Source organism: Jaculus jaculus, chromosome 11 (assembly GCF_020740685.1).
Source record: "Jaculus jaculus isolate mJacJac1 chromosome 11, mJacJac1.mat.Y.cur, whole genome shotgun sequence".
In the NCBI taxonomy this organism is placed as follows: domain Eukaryota; kingdom Metazoa; phylum Chordata; class Mammalia; order Rodentia; family Dipodidae; genus Jaculus; species Jaculus jaculus.
The window spans coordinates 59,220,218-59,247,113 of NC_059112.1; the positions used below are offsets into that span (position 1 = coordinate 59,220,218).

The 26,896-nt window shown below is 55.7% G+C and overlaps 1 protein-coding gene across 2 annotated transcripts in view; it reads left to right on the forward strand.

The window, feature by feature from the left end:
* Positions 1-26,896, forward strand: part of Dok7 (docking protein 7) — a 32,936-nt gene continuing 6,040 nt past the window's right edge. The window contains exons 1-7 of one of the 2 annotated variants that reach the window (XM_004656000.3): positions 1-141; positions 213-258; positions 10,219-10,449; positions 11,657-11,857; positions 20,550-20,669; positions 23,373-23,498; positions 24,953-25,674. In XM_004656000.3, coding sequence (XP_004656057.3) covers positions 88-141; positions 213-258; positions 10,219-10,449; positions 11,657-11,857; positions 20,550-20,669; positions 23,373-23,498; positions 24,953-25,674 — 1,500 coding nt within the window. In that variant the 5' untranslated portion in view covers positions 1-87. Of the gene's footprint in view, positions 142-212; positions 259-10,218; positions 10,450-11,656; positions 11,858-20,549; positions 20,670-23,372; positions 23,499-24,952; positions 26,787-26,896 lie in introns of those variants that run through there. The other variant, XM_045130085.1, reaches the window with a different exon arrangement.

A 26,896-nucleotide genomic window follows, 5' to 3' on the forward strand; every position in this document is an offset into this window, starting at 1 on the left:
CCCGGAGCTATTTTGAAAGTGACCCTGGGCTCGGGCGCCCTGGGCGCGCGGAGAGGGCGCGGCGGGCGGCGGGAACCATGACAGAAGATGACCGAGGCGGCGCTGGTGGAGGGCCAGGTCAAGCTGCGGGACGGCAAGAAGGTCGGGGCGAGGCGGGGGCGCGGGGCGGGGGCGCGCGCGGGCGGCCGCTCACGCTGTCCTTGTCCCCGCAGTGGAAGAGTAGGTGGCTGGTGCTGCGCAAGCCGTCGCCGGTGGCAGGTGAGCTGGCCGGGCTGCGGGTGGGCGGCGGGCGGGACCTCGTGGGCCTGCGGCTCCGCCGGCGGGCCGAGGTGCCAGCTCGCCCGAAATAGCTGCGGGAGCCACCGAAACCCGGCCCCGCGGCGGTAACCGGAGAGCTGACGCCGCTTAGACGCGGCACGGCGCCGGGACCCCGGGATCCTGCTGCCCGCTAGAGCCTCAGGTGGGCCCCGAAACAGGCGACCCCTTTTCCGTGATAGACAGAGGCCCCCTGGGGGCCGAGGCTGGCTGAAACCAAGTCCAGCGTCTCCCCAAGGAGCAGCAGGCAGACCCCAGAAAGTTAGTCTTCCGTGTTGCTTGGAAGAGGACATACTCAGGGCAGGGGATCCCCTAAGTGGTATTCCAGGTCAGGTCGTGCCATCTCTCCCTCACTCTACCTTCCCAGGTGGGGAAAGGCTGGGCCTGATGTCAGGCAGGAAGAATGCTACTTCGGGGTCCCAGAAAAGTGATATCTACGTTGTCTGGGGAGACAGGCCTTTGGGAAGAGAGATGGTCCCATGGCAGCCCCCACTCCCATCCCGCTCCTCTAGGCTGAGTGAAGACCATTCAGGAGCCAGGGCAGTTCTGCAGTTCCAGCCTGGGACCTGGTGAAATGGGGAGGGCTGAGTGTTGAGTTGCAGCTGTTTTGAGAGACAGGTGCCTTGGATCGGGTCCTGGCACCCAGGGGTCTGTTGGGGGAGCCGGGCAGGGGTGTGTACAAGGCGTCGCCCACGTGCAGGATGTCCAGTGGTGTCTGTCAGCTCCAGGAGGGCCGGGTGGGCTGGCTGCTTTGTGGACAGTCACTTCTTGCCTTGGCCTTGACTTGCTCTCCATGATCTGGTCCTCAGCACTGTTTGCGTGCTACTCAGTGTTTCATGCCCACACCCATGTAGTTCAAAGCCCAGGGAGCCCAGGGTGTCTAGGGGAAGAGGCTGGGTTCTAGGGAGGGTGAGAGACCCTGGCTCCTGCCAGGCTTTGGGGAGGGAGGCTCAGGAGGCTCTGGTGCACTGAAAGGCTTTGATTAGCTGTGGCCAGCCACAGGGTTGGCTGCTGGTCAGTGGGACCATGGTGAGCTGAACCCTGTACCTCTAGAATGACCAAGGGACATGGAAAAGGCACTTGAGACAGGTGCCACCCAGAACAGAATCATGGGCTATAGTCTCAGAGACCTTCCCATGTAGCTGGCAGGGAGTAGTGTCCCCCACCCCCTGTGGTGGAACTGGCAAGGGAACCTAGTGTAATGAGGTGACTCTGGAGCTAGGCTGAGGCTGGGTAGAAAGTGGCATGCAGAGGTAATGGAGAGAAGTGGCCTGCCTTTCTAGGTCAGTGTTCATTCTGAGCCTACTACTGTTTCCCAGGTCACTCTAGAAGCCTCTCCCTGAACCCACATCTGTGGCCATCCCTCTGTGGCTACATTCATTCTTGTCCCACTGGAGACTGGGCTCTCCCCTTCGCCACTTAGCCCTCACTTCCTGCCAGAGACCCTGATGCCTCTGGAGTTGTGGCCCAGACTCCACTGATCTGATGCGGGGGCGGGGAGTGCCCTGCTTTCTTATCATAAGAAATTAAGGATTCCTGGCTTTTAAAATCCCAGCTTTCCTCATAGGGCCCATAGAAGTTGTTGAGGAGGGCCAGGAGGTTGGAGAATGGGGCACAAAGGGTGCCTTGCCAGCATACCCTCTCTCCTGGGTACCCGCCCTGTGGCAAAGTTTAGTTGGTAGAAGAGAGGAAGACATGTTTGTTGGGAGATGTGTTCAGCAGTGACAGGTCTCTGCAGTAGATGGTATACACTTATTGGAGCAAGTGGCAAACAACTGCCCCTGGGGCCTCAGGACCCAATAGGCCCAATGAGGGTCCTCTTCCTGCTGGGCTTCCCTTGGAGCTGGATTTTAAGGTGTTTTTCAATGGAATTGTGTGCCTTGAGGTTTTGCCTCATCTTTTCTTTTTTTAAAACTATGTAGAAACTTTGTATGGAAACATCATGTGTAGGTACCATCATCTCCCTCCTCGCTGCCCCCACTCCACTGAGGGTCCTCCTCAGTGGAATTGCTGGTATTCGCCATGGAGTTGTGGGCTATGAGTTGTGAAAGCAGCAATCAGTCTTGTGGGTGGATAGAAATACCTCTCGATATTCCCGCCCACCTGTGGCTCTTACAATCTTTCTACCCCCCCTTCCACAGAGTTCCCCGAGCCACAGTGAGTGTGTTTTACGTCTACTTTAGTGTTGCACTCTCAGCAGCTTCTGGATTTATGCTGTGATATGTTTTGAGGATCCTCAGTTACTGTCTCCATCACCTGGCGCAGGTTGTCCGGCTTGCTGTGGAAGCAGCACTCTGGCTCATTTCTTAGCCTCCTCTTGGTTGGGAACGAGTGTCTGAATTCCCCCACTGTGCTGGCCCCCTTTCCATCTGGGTCCTGTCCTGACCAGGGGCTCACTGAGATGAGACGTCTTGTCTCAACCTATCTTGCTTCTCACTGGTGTGGGCTCAGGATGGGGGGCTCCTAAGCCTGTGGAGGACTGGCAGTCCTGGTTATGGAGCAGCCAGGCAGCTTTCTCAGAGGATGTTGTGCCGCTGTTTCCCATGTGGATTGCCTCTGGGGCTTTGTCTAGCTCAGGAAAGCCACCAGGAGGGACCTAAGACCTGGAGCTGGGGGGATCTTTGTGTCATTACAGGTAGGGAAGCCCACAGTCCACACATGGGGGCGGGTCTTGTGCCTGAACTTGGGCTGATAATGGTCTTTGTCCAGTCTCTCCCTAGGGCCTTGCTTGCTATTCCCGCAGGTTGGCCGTCCACAGCTCAGCATCCATCCTCAGACAACCAGGTGACCCTGGGACCCGAAAGGTGCCAGGAGCTCAGGAGCTCAGGTGCTCATGATGGCAGCAGAGGCCTCAAGCTCACATACAGGGACAGGGAACTTTGAGGCTGTGTCCTTTGCCAGCTGATACCCTGCTCAGGACAACTCTTCCTCTATCTGCAGTTGGTAGCTCTGCTAACTGGGGAAAGGTGTATTCCAGGAGGACAGAGGTCCATGGTACGGTGATGGGCCCTCACTGGCTTTGAGATCTGCATTTCTGCTTTCATTTCTATCCATGGGGTGGGCTGACATCTTAGCCCCAGGCCCAGGACAGGGCAGGAGGGTGGTAGCCAATTTTCTTCCCATAAGAATAGCACAGGGAACCAGAAGTCCTGGGTTCAAAGCTTGGTTCAGCTCCTGTGATATGTGACCCAGAAGTTATACCTTCCTGAGGCATCTTGGTCCTCAGTTGGTCAAAAGATAGTCCCTGCCTGACTGTTGTAGCTACAGGAAAGTGGCTGGTTAGGATAGGAGGTGAACCTTCTTCTTGGCTTGGGTGCAGCCCCTGTGTCTGTGTGTCTCCCCCTACCTGTGTTGGGCAGGAGACTCTGGCAAAAAATAGGCCTAGGACCTCATACTCTGTTGTTCCCATGTGTCTGATGGTTCAGTCTGCTCCAGGCTGCTGATCACTTGCTTATGCTGCTCCTGTCCACAACACCGCAGAGAGCACCGCCTCAAAGTTGCTGTGACCTCCAGAGCTAGGTCCACCCCTCCCCAGCCACTGCTGGGCTCCCCTGCGCCCTGTTGTGGGTGTGACTCTCCTCTTCCTCCCCACACTTACCCTCGCTGCCTCCTAAGGTAGACTGTAGGCCTGACCACTCCGTCTTCCCTGCTGTGTGCCCCTCCTCCCAGAGGCCACAGCTTAGCCTCCTGCCTACCCTCTGCATGGCCCTGGGCCCTGGCTGTGAAGGCCTCCATGAGCTCATGACTCCATGGTTATTTTTACAACGCCAAACGCCTTCCAGCTGCCTGCTCACATGGATGTTAGGCACCCCATGGACTTCTTAGCCTTACCTGCCTAGGGAAGACCCTGGTCCCAGCTGTGTCCCTGAAAGCTCTTCCCAGGCACCCCCTCCCACCTCTGTCCCAGAAGCCATCCTTAGTTCTTATTTTTCATTGCCGTCTCGCCCAGGTGACCAGGAAGTCTCGTGGCTCCTGCCTGAAGGGCTGGGCAGGTTCAAGGAGCCAGTCAGTGTCACAGCCTCGTCTGCTTCTGCTCCAGCCCAGTCCAGGCCCAAGGTGTCCTTCACTTGGACAGAGTGTCCCAAGCTGTGCTGCCACTCTGTGTTCATCCCCCATGTGGCAGCCAAGGCCGTGCCGGCTTCACGCTCCTGTACACCAAGTCCACACGGCCCATCTGCCCGCAGCTGCTCCCTCTCAGGTAGCGAGACTTCTAAGCTGAGTCCTTTAAGGTTCATTTATGTGTCCCCACCGGGTGTGTGTGTTGCTGTCCATCAAGTCAGCTCCATAGGAGCTAGGTTTTGTGTAATGGGTCCCAGATGTATGGCAGCATTTGTGGAATGAGCTGAGCTGCAGGCAAGGTCGAACGAAGTTGAGACCAAGCAAAAGGAGCTGATAAGCCTGACAGGCAAGTTCTGAGGGTTCCCAGTGATGGTTGAGAGTCTTTATCACCCACAAGGGACAGTGGGCCCTGATCATTGGCTTCTTGTCACATTTCCATGTCCTGTGCTCAGATCACCCAGCCTTCATCAATAGGACAGAGGTGCTAGAAGAGAGACCTCAGGGGTATGGGCAGTTTGCCAACCAACCTTGTATACTTCTGAGTAGTTGATGGTGATGGTGGCCTCAATGGTCTGTTCCTGGCCTGGCTGGAGGGGCCAGTGCTGGCCACATATGCTGGCTGCTAAGTGAATTGCTAGCACCTCAGCTCCATGGACTGAGACAAAAACAAAGGCTGGGCTGGAGAGATGACTTAGCAGTTAAGGCACTTGCCTGCAAAGCCAAAGGTCCCAGGTTCTATTCCACAGGACCTACATAAGCCAGATGCACAAGGTGGCACATGCATCTGGAGTTTGTTTGCAGTGGCTAAAGGCTCTGGTATGCTCATTCTCTCTCTGTGTCTTTCTCTCAAATAAAAAACAACCCAAACAATGGTTCAGGGCTAGAGATATGGCTCAGCGGTTAAGGTGTTTGCCTGCAAAGCCACAGGGTCCAAGTTTGATTCCTTAGTACCCACACAAAGCCAGATGCACAAGATAGTACATGCATAGGGAGTTTGTTAGCAGTGGCTGGAGGCCCTGGCATGCCCAGTCTCTCCCTTTCTCTCTGTCTCTCTGTCCCTCTCTCTCACACAATCTCAATGACCATGGAAACAAGTACAGGGTGAACCTATGTACATGTGAGTATGTATGAACATTCATGAATGAGCATTTTAGTGTAAAGAGTGTGTGTGAGTGGATGCACTGTGATATTGGAGCATATGTGTGAGTGCAAGAGTGAGTGTGGGAACATGATGTGCATATTGGAGTATAAGCACATATACAAGAATAAGGATGTGGGAGTGAATGTGTGTGCTTGTCTGTGACCATCAGTTGGCTTGGCTGCTATCATAGCATGCTGTAGCTGGGGCATGAACTTGTAAACTTCAGACATGAACTTCTGGAAGTCTAGAGACTGGTATGGAGCAAACACCATTTTCTACCTCCATCTTCATGGGGTGCAAGGGCAGGCCACTCTGGGATCCTTTCTGCGGACACTGGTCTCCTGAGGCTGTACTTCATGGTCTCATCACTCCCAATGGCCCAGCCTACTAATGCCTGAGGCGAGAGTCTCAGTGCAGGAATGTTGGGGCACACATACTCAGTCAGTGCACGGGTGATGTGAGCGTGCATGTGTGCATGAGTGTGAGTGGCCCCCGTGGCGTAGGTGGCACTGTTTGCTGTGGGTCCCCTATCTTATCATTTTTTCTCCACCCAGTAGAGTGACCACAGTATCCACAGTTGACCCTGCCCTGTACTGTCCTCACCCAGAGCTCCTCATGCTCTACCTCATGCATCTGGAGCCAGTGGACTCCTAACAGGTTCAGCCCAGCCCAGATTCCTCCATCCCAGTACATGGGTGTGACCACAGCCTGGCAGGCAAGGCCACTGTGTTTCCTCAACCAGGACCTGGCTTCCTGTGGAAGAGGCAGCTAAGAAGGAGGCAGCTGGCCAGTGGTGCAGGTCTTGAGTTCTCAGTCTAATGCCCCAGGCATGTGGTGCCCAGCAAGATAGCAGCTTCCTGCACCAGCATCCTGTCTCTGTGAGAACAACTCAAAGGAGGAAGGGTGCGCTTTGGCTCACCATTTCAGAAGGTTCAGTCGAGCCTTACCTGGCTGCTTTGTGTTTAGGCCTGTGATGAGGCAGAGATTCATGGGCAGGAGCTTATGGTAGAGGAGTCTGCTCACCTTATGGTGGTCAGGAAGCAGAGTGACAGAGAGGAAGAGATTAGGGACAAGATATACCCTTTTAAGCATGCCCCTGTGTCCTACTTCCTCCAAGCAGGCCCCATCTCCTTATAATTTATTCACTATGAACTCATCAAGAGATTACTCCTCCCATGAAGTTAGCATCCTCACAATCCAACACCTCTGAATAGTGCCACCCACTGGGGACCAGGCTTTAGACATATGAGCATTTGTGGTTGGGCATATCCAATCCATAACACTGACCTGATCCTGCTGACTAGCCTTGACCTGGGGCTTGCGTCAGTGGTCCCTGTCCCTGTGTCACCTGGGCTACTGGAGGACAGGGTGATGGTGCTGGGGGGGGAGGGGTGCAGGAGAGGTGGAGGAAGGGCTGCGGCAGCTGCTGTGCACTCAGACCTGCCTCGAGGGGGCCCACTCTTACATGCCACCCAGCTGCCTCCCCACGCCCAAGCCAGTGGAGCCACGTGCTGGGGGCTAAGGACCTGGTGGGTATCAGCTGCTCCTTTAGCAGGTGCAGGAGCCCTGCCCATGACATCAAGCTCCACCCATCCTGTTCCTGGTGAAAACAGTCACTGTTCTGGAGCAGGTGTTAGTTTCCTGTGGCCATGACATGGGGATCTGAATACCACAAACCAGTCTACTGCTGTATTGCCCTGAATGTGCCCAGTCTCATCTGAATACCACCAGACAGGCTTCCAGTAGCAGGCATTTCTCCCCTCACAGATCTGGAGGCAGAAATGTGAGATCAAGCCCAGTGTGGTGGCACATACCTTTAATCACCGCACTTAGGAGACTGAGGTAGGATTGCTATTGCTGTGAGTTTGAGGCCAGCCTGAGACTACATAGTGACTTCCAGGTCAGCCTGAGCTACAGTGAGACCTTACCTTGAAAAACAAAACACGAGGTGGGGTGGAATATGAATGTGAGATCAAGACGCGGGCTGGGTCACGTGCTTACTGCACCTTCCAGCTCACTAGTGGTTCTGATTACTTTTGGATTGAGGCTGCAATTCTCAACCCTTGCTTGTGTTTGTGTGACCTCACTTCTCTTCGGTTTCACATAAGTCCGTGTCAGCACCCACAGGATCATTGAGGACCTCTCTACTTATGACACCTTTCCCCAAAAAGTTGCCCTCACAGATCTCCAGGCCATGGGGCCTTCTGTTGCTGGCCAACACTCAGCTCCTGAAGGTTCAGGCAGTGCTCAGCATTCCCAGCTGCCTTGGGGCACAAGTTGCTAGTCTGTGAGTACCCAGAGACAAGACAGGCTGAGGGATGCATCAGGGCACTGGGAAGAAGGTGCTGGGGACAGATGTGGGACCGCCACTCCCTAAACCAGTCTGGTCAGCACAGATGTCAGTCAGGCTGAGGAATACTTGCTCAATGCCAGTCATAAGCAAATTCTACTCCAGCGCATACCTTTGGATCTCTGGGCCAAATCCAGCCCACTGACTGTTTCTGTAATCTGTTTCACCAGAAGCTACCACAGCATCCACATGCTATCTCTTGGGGTGTTTGACCCGAGATTGTGATGGAGGCTGCCATCCCCAGAAAGCTAAGTATTCATTAGTGTCCAGTGGAAAAAGTTGTTGACACATCTCTTGACCATATATAACTGGGAGTGTTAATGTTTGAACAAATGAGGTGACAATTTCACCAGGCCATGCTGGCCAGGCTACACCTGAAACAGCTGGTAGTCATGGATAGAATGTCCAACCCTTTCCTGTGTTGGCATGGTGGCTGGCCCTGGGACACCGGAAGAAGTGGGCTACGTTCAAAGCTCAGAGTAAACAGACAAGGGTACAGATGGTGGCATCCATGGCTGCCCTGTGGGATACTGTGGCTGCAGAGGTGGAATGGGACATGAGGACAGTCAGGGGCTCTAGCTTGAGGATGACCTACAGGTGAGCACTTAGGAGACACAGCAGCTGTCCAGCAGAGGTGAGTGGACAGAGGACAGAGTGGCCAGAGGGTGTGGACAGATGTGGCTGGGGTGTCTGGAGAGTTAGTGGGGAGGGATGATGGTGCCTAGCATCACAGTCAAGAGGCAGCAGCAGAAGCAGGCCATTGGGAGGGTCTGTATGGGAGGAAGGACTTTTCCCTAGGGGCCCTGTTGGTAGCCTGCCAAAGAGCTGAAAGGAGCCAGGAGGACACAGGGGCTGAGAGCTTCAGGGACATCCCTGAGGGCACGTGGCAGGCGGCAGAGTAGGCATTTCTACCAGCGAGGATCCACAGGGGCAGCATGGTATAGAGTGGGACATTCCCTTGGAAATTCTTGCCACTCTCCATGGGGAGTGGCTGAGCTTAGTGCTAGGGCCCCTGGAGGCAGAAGTAACCCCACTAAAGTCCACTGTAGCCCTCTGGACACACTAGGACCCCAAAGGGCAGAGGACCATGGGAGCAGATCTGGTGGCTGCATGCCCCACTGCTCCTGTGACTTCCCACATGGGCCCTCTGGAGAGTGACCTTTGGGTTCTCATTTCTCTGTGACCTGGGAACATTTGAGGACATTTGTGAAGGACTCACTGTGTTTACAGTTCCTTGTTGGATTCACTCCTCTCTAGCCTAGCTTCTTGCGTTCTGCCCATGAATGTGTCTCTACCATAACCTTTACCCAGTGGCTCTTGGGAGAGAGATTAAGCTGGAAACTCTGAGGTGGGCAAGTGGATGTCTGCAAGTTTGATTTTTTTTTTCCTTTGATTTAGAATAGCTTCACTTTCAGTGATTGTGAACAATGGATAAATTCCCAAATAGGAAGTGGAAGCCTTCTTAGCTCCTGGATTATTTTGTTTTTGAGACAAGGTCTCATGTAGCACAGACTGGCCTTGAACTAATCCTTTGCCTCCATCTCCTTGCTTTTGTAAAGTTTTATTGGAACATAGCTGTGCTTGCTGGTGAGCATACTGCTTGGCTGCTCCCGCACTCCGGGCCCTGTTGGGTAGCAGCCGCTGACACTGTGTGGCCCTCATGGAAAGCTTATTGCCCATCCTCTTCCACAGCTGTGCAGGCCCTGGCTTCTAGGTTCTGACCAGGTTTGAAGAACCAAGCAGGGAAGGGAAGAAAACTTCAACACATTGAGATTCTGAGCTGTCTGCCTGCAGGATCAGTGTATATGCCATGTCTGTTGGGAGTTAGGTCATTGCATAACTTTGCTGAGGATGTTTGCAGAAAGCATCTGCTTTTTAGAGGCCAGAGGCTTCACTAAAAGAACCAGGAAGTGGAGCAGGCCCTGGAGGTGCAGGGAGTGGGCACTGGGCTGGGATGGAAAGCCTGAGCTACTAGGAAAACTTGTGTCTGCTTCACAGAGCCACCAACAGTGGCTCCTGCAGCCCCAAGGGTGACCAGAGTGGTGCCAGGATCTGGGGCAGGGTGGATGCCTGGTGACTTTCAGGCACCCAAAGGTGCAGAGTCAGTAAGTCTGTGCAGCATGAAGGGCTCTGTGTCCTCTGTTCCTGTGACCTGTGGGTCGCAGGGTCAGGGACTGACCTACTTTGTACCCAGGGCTTATGATGGGTAAGCCTTGTTCAGAGTTACCCTTTAAGCCCCAAGTTTTGCCCAGTTGTGCCATGGCTTCCTGGGTAAAGTGTCGAGGATGGGAGAAGTGGGCAGTGCAGGCAGCACCCTGATGGCCTCTCTGTGGCCTCTCGCCTGTCTGAGCAGACTGCCTCCTGATGCTCGTCTACAAGGACAAGGCCGAGCGCTCCAAGGGCCTACGGGAGCGCAGTGGCCTGACCCTGGAGGACATCTGTGGTCTGGAGCCTGGCTTGTCCTACGAGGGCCTGGCCCATACACTGGCCATCATCTGCCTGTCCCAGGCCGTCATGCTGGGCTTCGATAGCCGAGAGGTCATGTGCGCCTGGGACTCCCGCATCCGCTATGCTCTGGGCGAGGGTGAGTAGCCTGGGGGCAGGGTTTAAGGCATGGCTCCAGGGCCCTTCACCAGTGTGGGTTGCAGAGAGGATGAGATTCCAGGGACTCTCATAGAAAAGGTGGAAATGGACAGGTGCCTCAAATGGTACCCTTCTTGTCCCTGACCCCTGTGCTCTGGGTGCAAAGCAGCGAGCCATGCAGGCCCCTTTAGGGATTCTCAGGCCAGGGGTTAGGGTTGTGTGCCTTCGGGGCCATGGACCTGTTGAGGTCTCTAAATAGACCCCCATTAGTTAAAATTCAAAACCTTATCCAAGCCATCTAAGGGGAGGGACCTCTCCAAATTCTGTCCTTTGCTTCCCACGTGGGCCGTGTGGCAGGGTGTAGGGGAGGTGAGGGTGTCAGGAGCGGGCTGACGGGAAAGAAGGGCAGTGGCCAAGCCGAGGGCGAGCGGACAGGTGACCTCCTGCAGCCTGAGGGTGGGCTAGGTGAGAAGGAACTCCACGCCACAGCTTGGAGGACGATGAGGTGACACTGAAACTAGGGTCCCTCTGGCTTTGGGGGCTGGAGGTGAATAGGCAGGTGGGTTACCACGGGCTCACAGGACCCTGGACTGCCTTCAGGGTACGGTGATCTGAGGAGAAAGGGGGTGAAGGGACTGTGCTTGTGACCATGGGCCTCTAAGGAGCTTTCCTAGGTACAGGGCTGAGCTCAGGGAGCGAATGGGACCAGAGGAGACCAGGATTGCACCCCGCTACCTCCGAGCATGCTGCTCTCAGGTAGTGTGTCAGCCACGCTCTCCTGTGAGTCCTGCCTGAGGCTGAAACATGCCTCACTTTCTCCACCGGTGAAATGGGACCGCACCAGCTTCCCCAGAGAGATAGATGAATGCATCTCACCCAAAGTCTATACTCCCTGGAGCCCCTGCGGCCACACCTGCCTAGTTAGAATGGTGTGCTGTGGGCAGCGGTCAGCAGTCAGTCCCTTCAGAGGACTTGCTTGCTTCTGACTGAGAAGATTCTTAAAGATGGAAGGGGATGTAAGTGGGCCCCCCACATGAGGGTATCCTTTACACTCAGTGCCGCCTAAGGTGTGCCAGTCACTCCTCAGTTGAGCAGTTACAAGGACAGGGTCCTGAGGCAGTGCACTCCCTTCACTAGCCAGCCCCTCGAGTGCTGCCACTCTGCCCCTCCTCACGGTGATGCCTTTTTGCTCCCTCTCTGGTCCTCAGTGCATAGGTTCCATGTGACAGTGGCTCCTGGCACCAAGCTGGAGAGTGGCCCAGCCACCCTGCACCTCTGCAATGACATCCTTGTCCTGGCCAGAGACGTCCCTCCAGCTGTCACAGGGCAGTGGAAGCTGTCTGACCTCCGGCGTTACGGGGCTGTGCCAAATGGATTCATCTTCGAAGGCGGGACCAGGTGTGGGTACTGTAAGTATACTCCATGCAGGGGTCACTGGGGACCACTTGAGCTGGCCAGCCTGCACATGCTGGCTTGACTGACTTCTCCGAGACCTGATGGGAGGCTGAGTGTTGTGTCTTTACTACAGGAGGAAGGCTGGCATGATGAACTGCTTTGAGCCTGGGCTCCCTGTTGCTTCTCCCTTCCTGGGGTGGGGAGGAAGCTTGAGGCCCCTTGGGGATGGGAGGAGGGATCCTGGCAGCTCCAGAGCACAGCTAGTGTGTGGATGAGGTCATAGAGTGTATTCATTCAGAGTCCCTCATATTCATTGAGAAAAGTACAGAAGAATAAGCTCCTGAGAACATGTGACCTCCTGTTGTCAGTACTACATGCCTATTCAGACACATTCACTAAGAACTTCAAGGCTGGATGTTGTGCACATGCCTTGAATCCCAGCAGAGAGGTAGGAGGATCACCATGAGTTTGAGGCCATCCTGAGACTACATAGTGAATTTCAGGTCAGTCTGAGCTAGAGTGAGACCCTACCTTGAAAAATGAAAAAACAAAGCAAAACATCTTTCAGCCACCATGACCCCTGGGAGGCTCAGAGCTACCTGAATATCAGAGCTGAGATGGTTATGTGTTGGAAGAGTGGTCATGACCTTTGGGGGTGTGAAGCTCTGTCCCTGAACTCTGAGAGCTGTGCCATGCAGGCCTAGACTTGTGCATGACCAGGGCGAGTGGAGTGCAAAGACCAAGGTGGCACTGAGCACATAGGGTTTCAGACACCAGGTTAGGTGCCCCATGGGTGGCTGGTGCTTGGAAGACGGCGAGGCTCATCACACTGACTTGGAGGTGGTTGCCTGGTCACTGTAGGAGTGGGCTTTCCAGTGACTTCCTGCTGTAGGAAGAAGTGGGGCCCCCCTCTTCTCTCCTCTGGCCAGCTGCTTATTCTTGCTAGCTGCCCACGGCACTTGGCCTCTTAGAGACCTGGACTCTGGTTCTGAGGTGAGCACTGTCAGAGTGCTGGGTCTGGGGTAGGGCGTGCCCGTCTCTTTGAGGATCCTTCATAGCCACCATACCTTGGGTGGAAGAGGGGATGGAGACCAGGCATCTGGGACTCCCTACCTTCCCTGCCCTGCACCCATCCTGTCAAAAGTGCAACCCCGGGCTGGAGAGATGGTTTAGCGGCTAAGTGCTTGCCTGTGAAGCCTAAGGACCCCGGTTCGAGGCTTGGTTCCCCAGGTCCCACGTTAGCCAGATGCACAAGGGGGCGCACGCGTCTGGAGTTCGTTTGCAGAGGCTGGAAGCCCTGGCGCGCCCATTCTCTCTCTCTCCCTCTACCTGTCTTTCTCTCTGTGTCTGTCACTCTCAAATAAATAAATAAAAAAAATTATAAAAAAATTTTTAAAAAAAGTGCAACCCCAACCCACTTAGGGGTGTGAGGAGGGCATGAGGTACAAGTGGGAGGGCTTAGCCCCAGTCTAGCATGACCGGGTTAGATGTGGTCTTTACCAGGCACCAGGTCTAGTGCCTCATCTCTCTGGGCCAAACAAATGCAATCAGGGGCGTGGGTTTCACTGGCTGCTGCCTGGGTCCTGTGTTCTGCAAAGGCTTAAGTGGGGTGGGGCAAGGGCATTCGAAGTGTTTAGCAAAGGGATAAATGAGGACATGGGATGAGACCCAAGTTCCTGTTGGGGTGCAGGGACAGTGTGACTAGCAGATTCATGGGGAATGCCACTACTGCCCCTGCCAGCTCTGAGGCAAGATGGGCCACCCCAAGCACTGCCTGCTGGATGAGTGCTTGTTAGGCCTCAGGAGCCAGAGATGTGGGATAATCTGCAGCTAGGCTGGTGGGATGGCCAGTTATCCCCCTCTGTCACATGGTGGTCAGGGACTACAGACTAGTCACTCATGTAACAGCTTCTCCCTCTGGGGAGCCCCTTGATTTGGGGGCTCCCGGAGCCACCCTGAGTGAGCACAGCAGAGTCCCTGCTTCTCTCTGTGGAATCCCCGGACATAGGTGGGAGGGACTCTGGCTAGTCTTGGAATCTGCTCATTTTGTCTGGAGTAGAGTATAATAGAGCCACTGCCATCTCTGCTGTGGAGCCTCGGTGCTAACAGTTCCATCGCTTGGTATGGATGGACTCTTTTCTGCTTGCCACATCTCTGACATTGTGTGACCCTCCTGAAAGGGCAGAAGCCTGACACTGGTCTGTGGTAAACTATTCAGGGCCAGCCTAGGGCTTCTGAGAAAGGTCCTGAATTAGCTCCTTGCTTGCAAGAAGTTGCTTGGACTGGCCGTGCCTGGAGCTGGCTAGTCCGAATCATGCTTTGTGGCGAGCACTTTTGGGAACTCTCCCTGTGGCCCAAGCCCTGCTTAGCTCCCCAGACCGCTGACAGTGGGAGAACACTGTCGAGGTCCATTAGCTGGCGATCCTGAAGGCTAGGCTGGAGAGACTGGCTGGGCCAGGCCCTCTGTTCCTAGGTCTTCTTGGGTTCTATTTTTCTACAGTGATAAGCTTCGCTGCTCTGTTTTCTATAAACTGATTTCTAGATGGACATAGAGACAAGTACAGCCAAGCCATGACACCCTGATGCAACACAGGGCTGGTGGCCAGAACAAGTGGCTGGAAGTCTGTGCATCTGTCACACATGTAGGCAGATCTAGACCATCCTGGGAGAGGAGCCACAGTCCAGTATGGCTCAGGGAACAGTGGTGCCTGTGTCCTGGGGACACGGTAGCAAATGACCGCACTAAAGCAAGCACAGCCTGGGACCAACAGTCCCAAGGAAGGAGTTGGCAGGACCTTACTCAAGGGGTCCTCAGGCTTTTTTCTGCTTGGGGCTCCCCATGTCTTTGGCTGATGGCTACATCACCTCCATCTTGGCTTTGTCTTTCTCTCTGCCTCTCATGAGGACTGTTGCTGGTTACAGGGACAGCTGGATTGGCAGAATGGCCTTGTGTCCAGATCCTATGCAAGCCACACCTGCAAAGACCCTTTCGGTTTCCAGATGTGAACATGTCTTTTAAGGGCCACCATTTAGCCTTGATGGTTCTAGAATTTGGGTCATGGTGAGCCTATGGCTTGTCCACATCAGGTTTGGAGGATAGAACTGGAGGGCATCATTGGAAGGTTCTGGTAGATCTTGAGGTATAGAATTACTAACATTCTTTCCCTCCCCTAGGGATAGCCCCCAGCCTGGCCCCGGTCACTCCAGAACTATATCCTGCATTCTCACCCCAGCCAGCTCCTCAGAAAGCACAGGGAGAACCCTGTTGACCTGGAATTTACAGTTGCAGGCTGGCCTCGAACTCACAGTGATCTGCCTACCTCTGCCTCCTGAGTACCAGGAAGAGGGGCAGGGACATACTGGGCCAGATATTAAGGATGAGAAGTTTCTGTAGAAGATCAACTCAGAAAGTCCTTCTCTGCTCACCCCCTGCCATATCTGTGTGGGCCTCACCTTTTCCTCAGAGGAGCAATGTCACTGGATGCTAAGAATTTAGCAGGTAGCAATCCCAAGCTGTCCTCCAACATGGGGTCAGAGCACCTTAATGGCCCTCTCTCAGGGACCATGCCCATCCTGGCACTCCTGTCAGCAGAGCCTCCTCAGAGCATCCCAGGGAGTACATCTTGGAGGTCTGTTTCCATTTTCTAAGCATTGCCTCTGGCCTTAACACCACCTTACTTGGGATCATGGCCATAGGGATTTGTGGCCTTCTGTGGTGACATGCTGCCTGGATACAGTTTGAATCCTATGGCCATATATGATTCTGACCCACAAAATCAAAACACATTTCCATGGGTCCTCCCAGACACGGGGCCTTGGGAGAAAGGCAGGAGGAAGGGGCACTGAGGGACTGGAGGCTGGCTGGTGGCCCAGGCCCAGCCCCCGACCCTAGGAGCAGTGTTGGAAATGACATCAGTAGGTCTGTGTTGAGGAGGATGGCATTGTCCTCAGGGTACCGATAGTCTGGAGGAAGAGGCTGAGGGATCTGGAAGATTCTGAGTTTTGTCTAAACAGCACTAGTTGTGGGGAGACCTGTGGGTTCTAGGAGTGTTAACAGGGTAGTGACTGGCAGTGGGTAGCAGGTGGGCAGTGGGAAAGGCTTGCTGAGGTGAGTGGTAGGGTCAGGGCAGAGCAAGGACTCTTTGGTTGTATATGGCCTCAGTCCCACTCTCATGCTTTGCTTCTAGGCAGTGGGGAAGGGGGATGCAGGCATACCAGGCAGGACACAACTGGTCCTGTCTCCTGTTCACAGTGACTCAGTAGGGGTGGGGTAACATTTACAAACTGTGGCCATTTGTTGGGGGTCTGCTGCCTCCAGAGTAGATCCTGCACACACAGCTTAGGCTGTCGGGCCTCTCTGGGTCTGAGACTACCTGTCTTGCTTCTCCAAGCCTGTGGTCTGGTCTCTGTTGTTCCCAGTGGCCTGGCTCTGGGTGGAATCCCCTTGGCTTTGTAGTGATGTAGTGGCATTGGCACACAGGGCCCTCTCAGTGTCCTGGCAGTGTCTGGAGCCCACTGTTAAACAAGGCAAGAATTCACACCAGCCACAGTGGGCTTCCTGGAAGCCTCTCCCATGGGCACTCAGAGCAGGACCCGTGTAGGCCCTTGTGTGTGCTAGCTCCCTGGCTTTGTCCCTTGGGGCTTGTGGTCTAGTCCCGTTTTTCAGATGAAGAGACTGAGGCACGGGCTACCCTGGTATTCATGGGACTGGTGGAAAAGATGATCCAGCCACATGCTGCTCCTCATCTACACGGCTCCCATCATGGCAGGTGGGCCATGGCTGCTGCCCTGTGGCCTCCATTCCTGGTATACCAGCTCTTCCTCTTTGGCAGAGAGTGGGCAGCAAGTCAGGGGTGTACGGAGCAGGAGTAGGACCAGCTGCCCAGTAATTAAGACTCTGCCAGCTGTCAGCAGCTGCCATCTGTGTCCTCTGGGGCTAGTTTGTTCTGGGCAGAGCAGGCGGCCTAAAAGGGCAGGTACAGTGTCCCCTGCCCTCTGAGATGGGCCAAGTTGCCTCTTAGGGACAGTGGAGACCATGTGCCTCAGTTTCTCCCTGTCAGTGTGTCACAAACCCTGCTGTCACCATCATTTTAGTGGTGTTGATGGTTTGTGCTCATGCTGGGCCTCAGCTTTCTCAGCTGTGCCGGGGAGTGGCTGTCAGCTCCCACGGCACCGCCGCGCCTGCAGAGGCGCTGTGCAATGGCAGTGGGGCTCATAGTCACCCTTTGCTTTCCGGGCTATGAAGGAGCATCCCATGCCTGAGGAGGAGTGGCCTCAGTTGGGCCTCGCAGGACTTTCACGAGTGGGCAAAGGTTCTGTGAGTGGCCCTGGTGAGGGTGGAGCCTAGTGACAGGCTGACAGGGTCTTTGGCTGAATGCTCTTGAATTCTGTGTGTGTGCATGGTGTATATGTGTGCTGTGTGCGGTGTGTGGTGTGTATGTAGCATGGTGCATGTGCGTGTGTGTGTCCAGGAGTCATGGTCGCAGTGATTGTGAGGACTTTGCCAGAACACAATCGTTATCAGCTGAGCAGGCTCCTCAGTGTCCCAAGAGCTCCTCATCCTCATGTTATCTACTGCAATGTTACTGTGGCCCCCAAGCATGGCAACTATTCCATTTCTTATAGTTCTGAGGGTCAGGGATCTGGGTAGGGCCCAGCAAGACAGCTTTTCTCTGCTCCACCAGGTGCTGACTGGGTCACTTGGGTAGAGGCACTGGCTGGGACTTCGGAAGTCAGCATGGTGGTTGGGGCTGGTGGTTGGCAGGGAACTGCAGTCCGTCTGTCTGGTAGTGTAGCCCAGGCTTCTTCACAGAGTAACTGGGTTCAAGAGGGCAAAAGTGGGTGCTGCCAGACCCCTAAATGGCCTCAGCCTAGAAATGGAAGAGTGTTACCTCTGCCACTTTAGACCACTCAGAGGAAACCTCAGGCTGGCTGGATGCCGGGGGGGGGGGGGGGGGGGGGGAAGAGAAGCTAGCCTATCTGGATGGGCAATTGTGCTCAGGGCAGAGAGGAAGGGTGGTGGGGAGCTGGGCCAGCCCCACCCTTCCTAGAAGCACAGCTGGCTGTTGAGCAGTGCTGAGAAGGCCCCTGCGGGCGTCTTTCCACCCACATCTATGTGTGGCTTCTTTAGCTGTGGCACTGGAGGCTCTGTCTCAAGGTCTGGGGTCTGGGACACAGATAAGATGAAGAACATCTCAGGGTGAACTGACAACTTATTGAGATGAGGTTTGGGGACAGGGCCAGGAATGACATCATAAAAGGGGATGCCATGTCTTAAGGCTGATGGACATTGTGGTAGGCTAAGGAGTGTGGCTAGACAAGGTGGCTACCTCCTAGGGAGGCTATCATCCAGGGGGCTCTGGATAGTCCCTAGATCCTTAGTAGGTGAGAAAATATGAGGGGACATGGTAGAAGAGGGAACCTGTAAGTGTTGTGTCCTCAGAAAGCATTACCCCTAGGCTTTGAGGGACTAGGCAGACAAGCCCTTGGAGATGGGTATGGCTTGTGGGGGTCATAAATGGGGTGGTTGGTGGGGATGTCAAGTGGGCATTGGGGGCCCAGGCTGGTGGTTGTTGGCTGTCCAGCTGACCACGCGTCTTCTAGGGAGCGTGACACTCCGCAGACGCCCCAGTGGAATGCAGTGCCGGCTCCACTCCCTTCGGTAATGTGGTTTTTTATAGTCGGGGGACTGATTGTCCCTCAGCCTCTGCCAGCTGTCTGTAAGCTCAGGATTAGAGGCCTGGCCTTTTGTGAGAGCTGGGGCCAGACTGGCTGAGCCCTGTATTGGATGGGTGGTAGATGGGGACAGAGAACAACCATGGGATGTATCGTGCAAGCTGGTCAGAAGATGATGGCTGGAATGACAGAAAATGCACTACCCTCTGGCTAAGGCCATGGTACTATGCTTGCCCAGCCCAGCGCAGCCCAGCCCACAGGACCCGTCCACCTAAAAGGGCTTGTCTGGTCCTCTCTGTGGCCTTGTGGGTGGGCACCAGGGTAGACATTAGCTTCTGTTCCACATCCACCTCTGCTCTCGTAGCCCTTTGCCCAGAGTGAAACCAGTTCTTTAGTGCCAGTCCCAGGTGGGCCCCCTGACCTAGGCTTCAGCCCATCTCTCAGCTTTGACCACACACAAGAAGATTGTCTCTCTTTTGCCCTCATTTTGCTCATCTCTAAAGCAAGAATGATTTTGCTTTGGGACATTACCTGGAGCTTCCATAGTCACAGGTGCTGTGTACTCCAGGTTACACCCAGGGAGACAGTAGCCTTCATGTTATGGAATCCATGGCTTCAGGTTGGTGAAAATGGACTGTGATAGGAGGCAGAGCAATTGGCATGGGGCCGTCTCTGTCCTCGGCCCTTTCACCAGCCACACAGAGCGGCCTCTGCAAGTCCTCCTCCTGCTCTGCCCCTTCCTGCCTTTCTTTGGGCAATGGCAGAGGCCTGGAGCAGGGAGAGATTCTTGTGTGCTGACGAGGTGCTGAGTGTCCCCCCTCCAGCCTTGGCTCAGCAAGTGGGCACAGCCAGCCTGGCCTCCCATTCACGCAGCCAGGGAGGGATTTCATTCACCCTTGGATGGGGCTCAGACCTAGTGGGAGGGCCAGCCAGGTGCCTGGTGGCACATGGCCTGGGGGCACCCTCCTTGCTGACTTCTTGCTGGGCTTCTCCTGGGTCTGGAGCTCCCTCCCCCTCCCCCCCCAGTAATCCTGCACTGATGGCACGCAGATTCTTCCTTCTGCTGAGTGGGCAGAACGGGTGGAGCCATTCCTGGAATGTGCCCATGACCTCAAGGGTACACCTTTACCCTGTGACCTCCAGGAAGAGGGATGTCACTTAAAATATAGAGAACATTGTGTTGGTCAGAGTGATGGCTGATCATTTGTGAAGTGGGTACAACAGACTGTACCACAAATTGGACAGACATTCACAGGTAATTCACCAGAGTCCCAGGTCAGTCAGTCCCGTTGTGACTGATGTCAGTGATGGCCATGCTGAGATGGGAGCCCGAGTTCCTGAGGACCTGAGGGAGCCATCCAGACCCGCCTCACCTGTGTGCAGCACAGAGGGGTGGGTGGGTGGGGGATGCATTGGTACTCTGGAGCAGATGAGCAGCTGGAATCCTGGCAGGCAGAGGCCATAGCATGTCTGCCTGCTGCTAGGGCTTGTGTGCGCCTGTCCATGGAAGTTCCGTGTGTGGGGCCAGAGACCATCCTTGGTAGAAGTCTCAGACAGTGTAGTCAGGACAGGATGCTCTTGTGAAGTGTGGGACCACTATGTTCTGGCCATGCCATGTGGCGTGGGAAGTGTGACCTGGGAGGGGCACATAGATAGCACTGTGCCACGGTTTGCCCTGCTAGTCCCCAGGCACTGCTGAAGGGGCAATGCTTAACCCAGTGCCTCAGGGACAAACTGCTGCAAGTGGAGGACATCACTCCTTTAGGCTTGGTCCAGGGGTACTGGGGTGCTGTGAACTAGGCACCCTGACTGCCTTGGCAGATTCCATGGCTGTGTGGAGTGGAGAAAGCATATAGGGAGTCTGGGGCTCTAAAGACGTGGCTTCATGGGGAGGTGTGTTGGATCATAAGGATTTGGGCTGGAGTTTGCTCACTTTTCCCGTACCATACCCTGGAGCCTGGCTGCTACTCTGGGGATCCTTCTAACCTGCCCTAGTGCTGGGTTCACTTCTGTGTCTCTGTCTTTCTACAGGGGCTGGGGTCTTCTTCTTGTCCTCAGCTGAGGGGGAGCAGATCAGCTTCCTGTTTGACTGCATCGTCAGAGGCATTTCCCCAACCAAGGGCCCCTTTGGGCTTCGGCCGGTTCTCCCAGGTGTGTATGAGGATAAGGTAGGGAGGGTGCGCTGGGAACTCGTGGTTTGTTTCACCACCCCTGTGAGGTGGCTGCTCTTTCCCACCCACAGCTAAGAATCCCGGAGCCTGCTGGCTTGGGAGTGTGATGCATCAGCCACTGAGCAGCCAGAGGCTTCCAAGGGAGTTAGCTGGCATGTTTCAGGCCTGGCTCTAATGTGTACCTCTTCTCTATGAGCCTGAGCTATCAGGACACTTGGGCCTGAGGCCTTCTAGCTGGTCCAGGCAAGCCATAGCTGCATGGGCTGGGCAGTAAGAAGCCTGAGGTCCTGGAGGATCTGAGCTCCATGAAGGGCCTGGTCCCAGGTCACTGGCACGAGGGCAGCTGGTCTGACTCCCGCTGAGTGTCAGGACCATGGTGTCTGGTGGAAGTTTTCAGGCTGCCTCATGAGGTCGCTTCACAAGGTGGATGTGAGTGGGGGTCTCAGGATGCATTTGAAGTACACCCCTCTTTAGTGTGCCTCTTGTCCCACCCCAACCCCCTGCTGTGGCCATGGAACCTTACTTTAGGAGTTCTTGGTCAGCTAAGCTGCTGTATCTAACAGGTTCATGGCCTGGACATTGAGGGACCTCCAACTGTCCTAGAAATCCTTCTGCCAGGACCTGAGCTGGGGTCTCATACGGAAGGTCTCCAGTGAGAACATGGTCTAGATGTGGCCACATGTCAGCAGTAATAGATCCCACACACGTGGCTTGCAGCCATGGGAGGGCAAGGTGACAAATGATGAACCTTCTACACCAGCTTCCCAACCTCAGAGCAGCGAGTGGGACAGCTGCTGGAGAGGTTGAGGCTCATTGCCTGCTCTGTTGGATGGTGCAGCAGCGCCCTCTGCTGGAACATTTCTGCTTTGCAACTGCAGTTGTACATAGAAATTACAAAGGCATGGTGGACCATGTATTTCTCCCAGTTATACTGGGCCTGGGGTAATTCGGCTCCCTTTAACGGGCAATTGGTGCAAGTGTTGTTGGGCATAGCATTGTTCAGAGAACCCTGGAAATGAGATGCGCCCTACCACAGGCCCCTGTCCCCTGGTGTCCCCAGGCAGGGCCATTGGTGATGGCTGGTGGGTGGTTTGGTTCATTGGAAGTCACAGGTTGTCCTTGTCAGATCATGTAGGAGTGTTTAAACAACCCGATCAGGCCCTGGACCCCCACCAGGGGTGCTCTGCAGTAGTTGCCTCCCAGACGTCCTGTCCAGGTGGGGAGCCAGGGGCTTGGCTCACCCTGATGTCCTAGGCACACGTGGGCATTGCATTCCACAGCTCTGCGGGGTAGACCCTGCAAGAAGATATATAGGCTGGCAGGCTTTGTCCTTTATGCTTGGCTGGCATGACATCAAAGTCCCAAGGTTGTGGGGAGGTGGCCCCTGGGGTGCATCACGATTGGGAAGCAACCTCACTCTGCAGGCTTTCTAGTATTCTCTTGGGCTGACCCTCGCTGCTGCTGAATCCTCCTTTGCAGACAGGACGAGGGGCTTGGGCACGAGTGCAGGGGCTGGAGTCGATCAGCATCTTGCTGCCCACCTGCTTCAAGATGGACATGAGCCAGAGGTCATGTCCTGCTGTCACGAAGGGCCACTGTCTGAACCCTCTGTAGAGCCTGCCTATTAGGTCCCTAACTCTGTGATGTCACTGTGCTGTCCGAAACCTGTCCTTGACTGTGGCCAGGAGTGGTGCCTTTGTCCTGCTCACTGGAAGGTGTGTGTGTGTGTGTGTGTGTGTGTGTGAGAGAGAGAGAGAGAGAGAGAGAGAGGAGCGTCATTACAGAGCTGTCAGGTCTGATGCATAGAGCACTTTGGCTTTCAGGAGTCCTGGCTGGGGGGTGGCTGAGTGGGCTGTCTGTGGGGGTTGTGGCCTTGGGAGAGTGGCTGGAGGCTCGGCATAGGCCTTGCCTATCTGCACACTTGCAGCTGAGGGAATGAGGAAGCTAGAAACCAACCACAGAAGCCTCCCTGTTGGTGGAACTTCGCTGTGTGCTCGGAAGTGTTTCTGGGGGCGACTTCTCTAGATGGCGGTGGACATGGAGGGGTGGGGAAGCAGGGTCTGCTGCCTGCGTCCTGGTGGCCTCTCAGCCCAGTGTCCATATCACCAAGTACTTCCGGCAGGCCGTGGGTGCCCAGCTGGTGCATGAGAGAATAGAGTAGCAAGCCCCATGAGGCTTTATGTCCTCCAGAACTGACACCAACAAAGATATGGCTCAGGGTGGCAGATGCTGAGGATCAGCAAAGGACTCCACCCAGCCCGAAGCAGCAGGAGCTGCAGGACTAGAGTGGCATTTTACTGAGACCAAAGGGGAACCTGTGGGAAGTGGGTATGGTGAGTCAGGGGTGAGCTAACCTCTCCTGGGTCAGGGACCAAGGAGGTGCTGACTATCAGCGAGAGAACACTGCAACTTTGTGGAGGTGGGGAGGGGCCCAGCTGTTTTAGTTGGGACATGGATCAGGGCTGGGCAGATGGGGGGGTCTTGGCAGGTGGCTTGGGTATCTTGAGCTTGGTGCATAGAACCTGGGCTGAGGTGGGAAGGGCTGGCCTGATCCATGAGCCCCTTGTGATGGGGCTGGGCCAGGGTGCACGTGGCTCTGAAGGCAGTGGACTCATCGGATGTCCTGGCAGTGTGGGGTGGGGGCTGCAGGTGGGGGCCTCACTGACCCTTCTCTCTGCTTCAGACCCAAGCCCTGGCGGGGCCTCGGCCTTGGCCTCAGAGGAGCGCGTGGCCCAGGAAGCGCTGGAAGCCCTGCAGCTGGAGAAGCGGCTCAGTCTGCTCTCCCACCCCGGCCGGCCGGGCAGCGGAGGTAGGACCGGTGTCAGCCTGGGCTGCGCTGCAAGGCCTTACTAGAAGGCCACCTGCCTGCCTCTCTGCTCAGGCTGCGGGAGTGTCTTTGCACACACATTTTCCCCTCACCCATTCTGTGCATGCAGCTGTCCATCCTTCCACCCTGCCTCCTGCTCATTCCTCCTTGTCTCCATCCATCCGTCCGTCCGTCCATCCATCCATCCACCCACCCTTACTCATTCGTGCCTTCTCTCTTCATTCATCCACATGCTATCCCACACACATGTATTAAGTGCTGACAGAAGGCTCTGATGGGAAGTGCAAGCTGGGAGGAATTCTTTTCCACCCACTAGCCATATGGCCTGAGCAAGGCTCCTGGGCTTTAGTTTTACTGTCTGTGTTCTGACAAAAAGCTCACAGCTGATGGAGCTGGCTGCCCAGGAGCAGAGTCCCCTCCTCAACTACTGTCATAGAAGATGGATGGAGGGGGCTGAAAGCCCAGCCAGTGGCAGCTGCGGCTGCAGGATCGTAGCTGGTTTGGCAGCCAGAGCATGGGAACTCTGCTGCTCCTACCAGTACCCTTTTGTGCCTGACCTCCCAGAGATACACAGTGGGACAGTGGTCACTCCTCCTGAGTAACGCCCCCCTCCCCAGCCCAGAAACAGGAAATCTAGAATTTGCAATGAGCTGTCTTACCTTCTTGTGGATTCACTGTGGTTTCCATTCAGGAGCCTGGAAAGCGGATGGGGCAACCAAAGATTAGCATGGTTTTTCATGCTCACAGCGTGAGGGGAAACAGGGACCTGACAGGGTAGGAGGGCAGTGAGGCAGGCCTCGAATCCTAGGCATGTTCCTGTTCCTAAGAGGCTCGTGGTGCAGTGGGGCAGGGGAGGCCAGAATGGAGAAAATGATTTCAGAATATGGTGCAGGCCAGCTGGGCAGTCAGGTGTGTGGTATGATGCTGGGGAAGGATAAATTGCCCCAGGTCTTGGCTTGGGAGCAGTTTACAGCTCTATGGTACGGAAGTGCCAGAGGCTGCAAAGAGGGACTTGTCCAGCCCATATTTTAGGAGATGCCTGTTGCAGGGGTGGACTGTAGGGCGGGAGGCCAGGAGGCCAAGTGGAGAGGATCAAGCTAGAACCAAAGTGATGGCCAAGGGAGAGGGCAGGGCTCTAGGGGGGGCTGACATTGAGAGAGGAATGGGGGCTGGAGAGATGGTTCAGTAGTTAAAGATGGCAAAGCTTAACAACCCAGGTTTGATTCCTGAGTACCCACGTAAAGCCCGTTACAAAAGGGTTGCATGCATCTGGAGTTCGTTTGTAGAAAGAGGAATGGGCCATGGGTGGGGTGAGACAGGGCTGACCTGGGGATCTTGGCTTTCTGCTCCAGCCTCCAGGCCTGGGGGTTGGGGAGGGGCTGTGACAGTGCCGTCACGGGAGTCCCCAGCAGCCTCAGCTTCTGCTTTCATCTCAGGGGACGACCGCAGTGTATCCAGCACCTCTTCTGAGGCGAGCCACTCGGACATCAGCGCCAGCAGCCGGCTCACTGTGTGGCCGGAGCAGTCCTCATCCTCGGCTGGCACATCACAGGAGGGGCCTGGGCTAGTGGCTGCCCAAGCCCCAGGGGGAGCTGTGCTGGGGCCCTCAAGGCCTCCCCTCAAGCCTCTGCGGCCCCGGCAGCTGCAGGAGGTCGGCCGCCAGAGCTCCTCTGACAGCGGCATCGCCACCGGCAGCCACTCCTCCTACTCGGGCAGCTTTTCGTCCTATGCTGGCAGCAGCGTGGACGTGTGGCGGGGTGGAGAGGAGTTCGGCTCCATGCTCAGCCTGCCCCCAGGGGCCAGCGCATCTGAGCCCAGCCTGTGTGCCTGCCCACCAGGGGCTGCTGAGTACCAGGTCCCCACCTCACTGCGGCACCACTATGACACACCTCGCAGCCTGCGCCAGGCCCCCAGAGACCCAAGCCTGGCCTCACAGGGCAGCTCTGACCACAGTGCAACCGCGGACTTGGGTGGCCAGATGCCCACTGAGTGTACCTCCAGTTGGCTGGGTGCAAGACGGCCAGGACAGGCAATGGAGGCCCCAGGCGGCGAGGCCACGCTGCCCAGCCCATCCCCTGGCGAGCCCTGGGAAGCAGGCGGCCCCCACGCCGGGCCTCCAGCTTTCTTTTCGTCGTGCCCAGCCTGTGGCGGACTCAAGGTAAAGCCCCCTCCCTGAGATGGCAGGCTGGCATTGCCACTGTGGGCTGGATGCCGCCCCTCTGCACGGGAGAGGAGGGTGTAGGCCTCTGCAGACGGGATGCTCTGTGCTGTTTTTTTCAGAAGCCACTGGTGTTCTATAGAGAGACCCTCGGGTAGGGCAACAGTCATAGGTTTGTCCTCCCCGAGGTGAGTGCTGTGGCCGTCAGTGCAGGAGCCCAGGTAGGTTGGGATCAGTACAGCCTCAGGCCCAGCTTCTCCAGCCTTGTCTGCTCACCCCAAGGATCAGGCAGAAAGGACTTGGAGGCGCTGTGCTGAGGGCTGGAATTCTCCATGGGCCAGGCCTCATTCTGCTCTACTGCCTGGGGCCTGGCTGACCGACCCTCCCTGTCATTCCCGGTTATCTCTGCAGTACACAGACACAGCTCCCATCAATAATGACCCGCCACAGCCACTCTGACCCCCTGCTCCGTGAGCCTGCAGCTCCATACACACGGCTGCCTAGGTGCTATGCGTGGTCAGCAGTACGTGTTCAGTCGGCCGCTCCTCCTGCTCTGATACATAACCTGACACACATGGGCACGGTGGGCGTCCCAGCCCACAGGGAGGAAACTGATGCTCAGGAGGCTCCATGACTTGTGGGGTCTGCATCCTCAGACTAGCCTTCTGGGCTCCTGGAGGGCTCTGGCAGGCTGGGCAGAGGTGAGTGGAGCCCTGAGTCCGAGTTGACCCAGGCTCCTGAGGTGAGAAAGCTCCTGCCAGTGCTTGCTTCCTTGTGCCCCTTGTTGGGACCAGGAAGCTGGTGGTTAGAGCCAGGCAGAGGGAATCAGGGCTCCACTGGCATTTGGAGGGCTCTGGCCCTGACCACAATTCACCCCAGCTTCGTGCTTGGACACTACCTATCTCAGGCCATGTGCTCTCCTGAATGGAGCTGCTGTGCTTCCCAGAGTCAGAAGGGCCGTGTGTGGCTGTGCCTACCCCTTCTGCATCCCTTGACTGGCCCCGTCGTGCATTTCTGCAGTTGCCCACCTGGCAGGCTAGCTTACCTGTGACTGCCTTGACTTGGGTCTGCACTGTTGACCGACCATGTTGTTACTCTATCACATTTTTAAAACCGTGACTGTTTGTAATACATTCTTAGACTGGAAATAAAGTTCTCTTTTCTTACTGCCTTGTGTTGTTTCATTTGGCCTGTCTCCCTGCCAGCCCCTTGCCTGGAACGG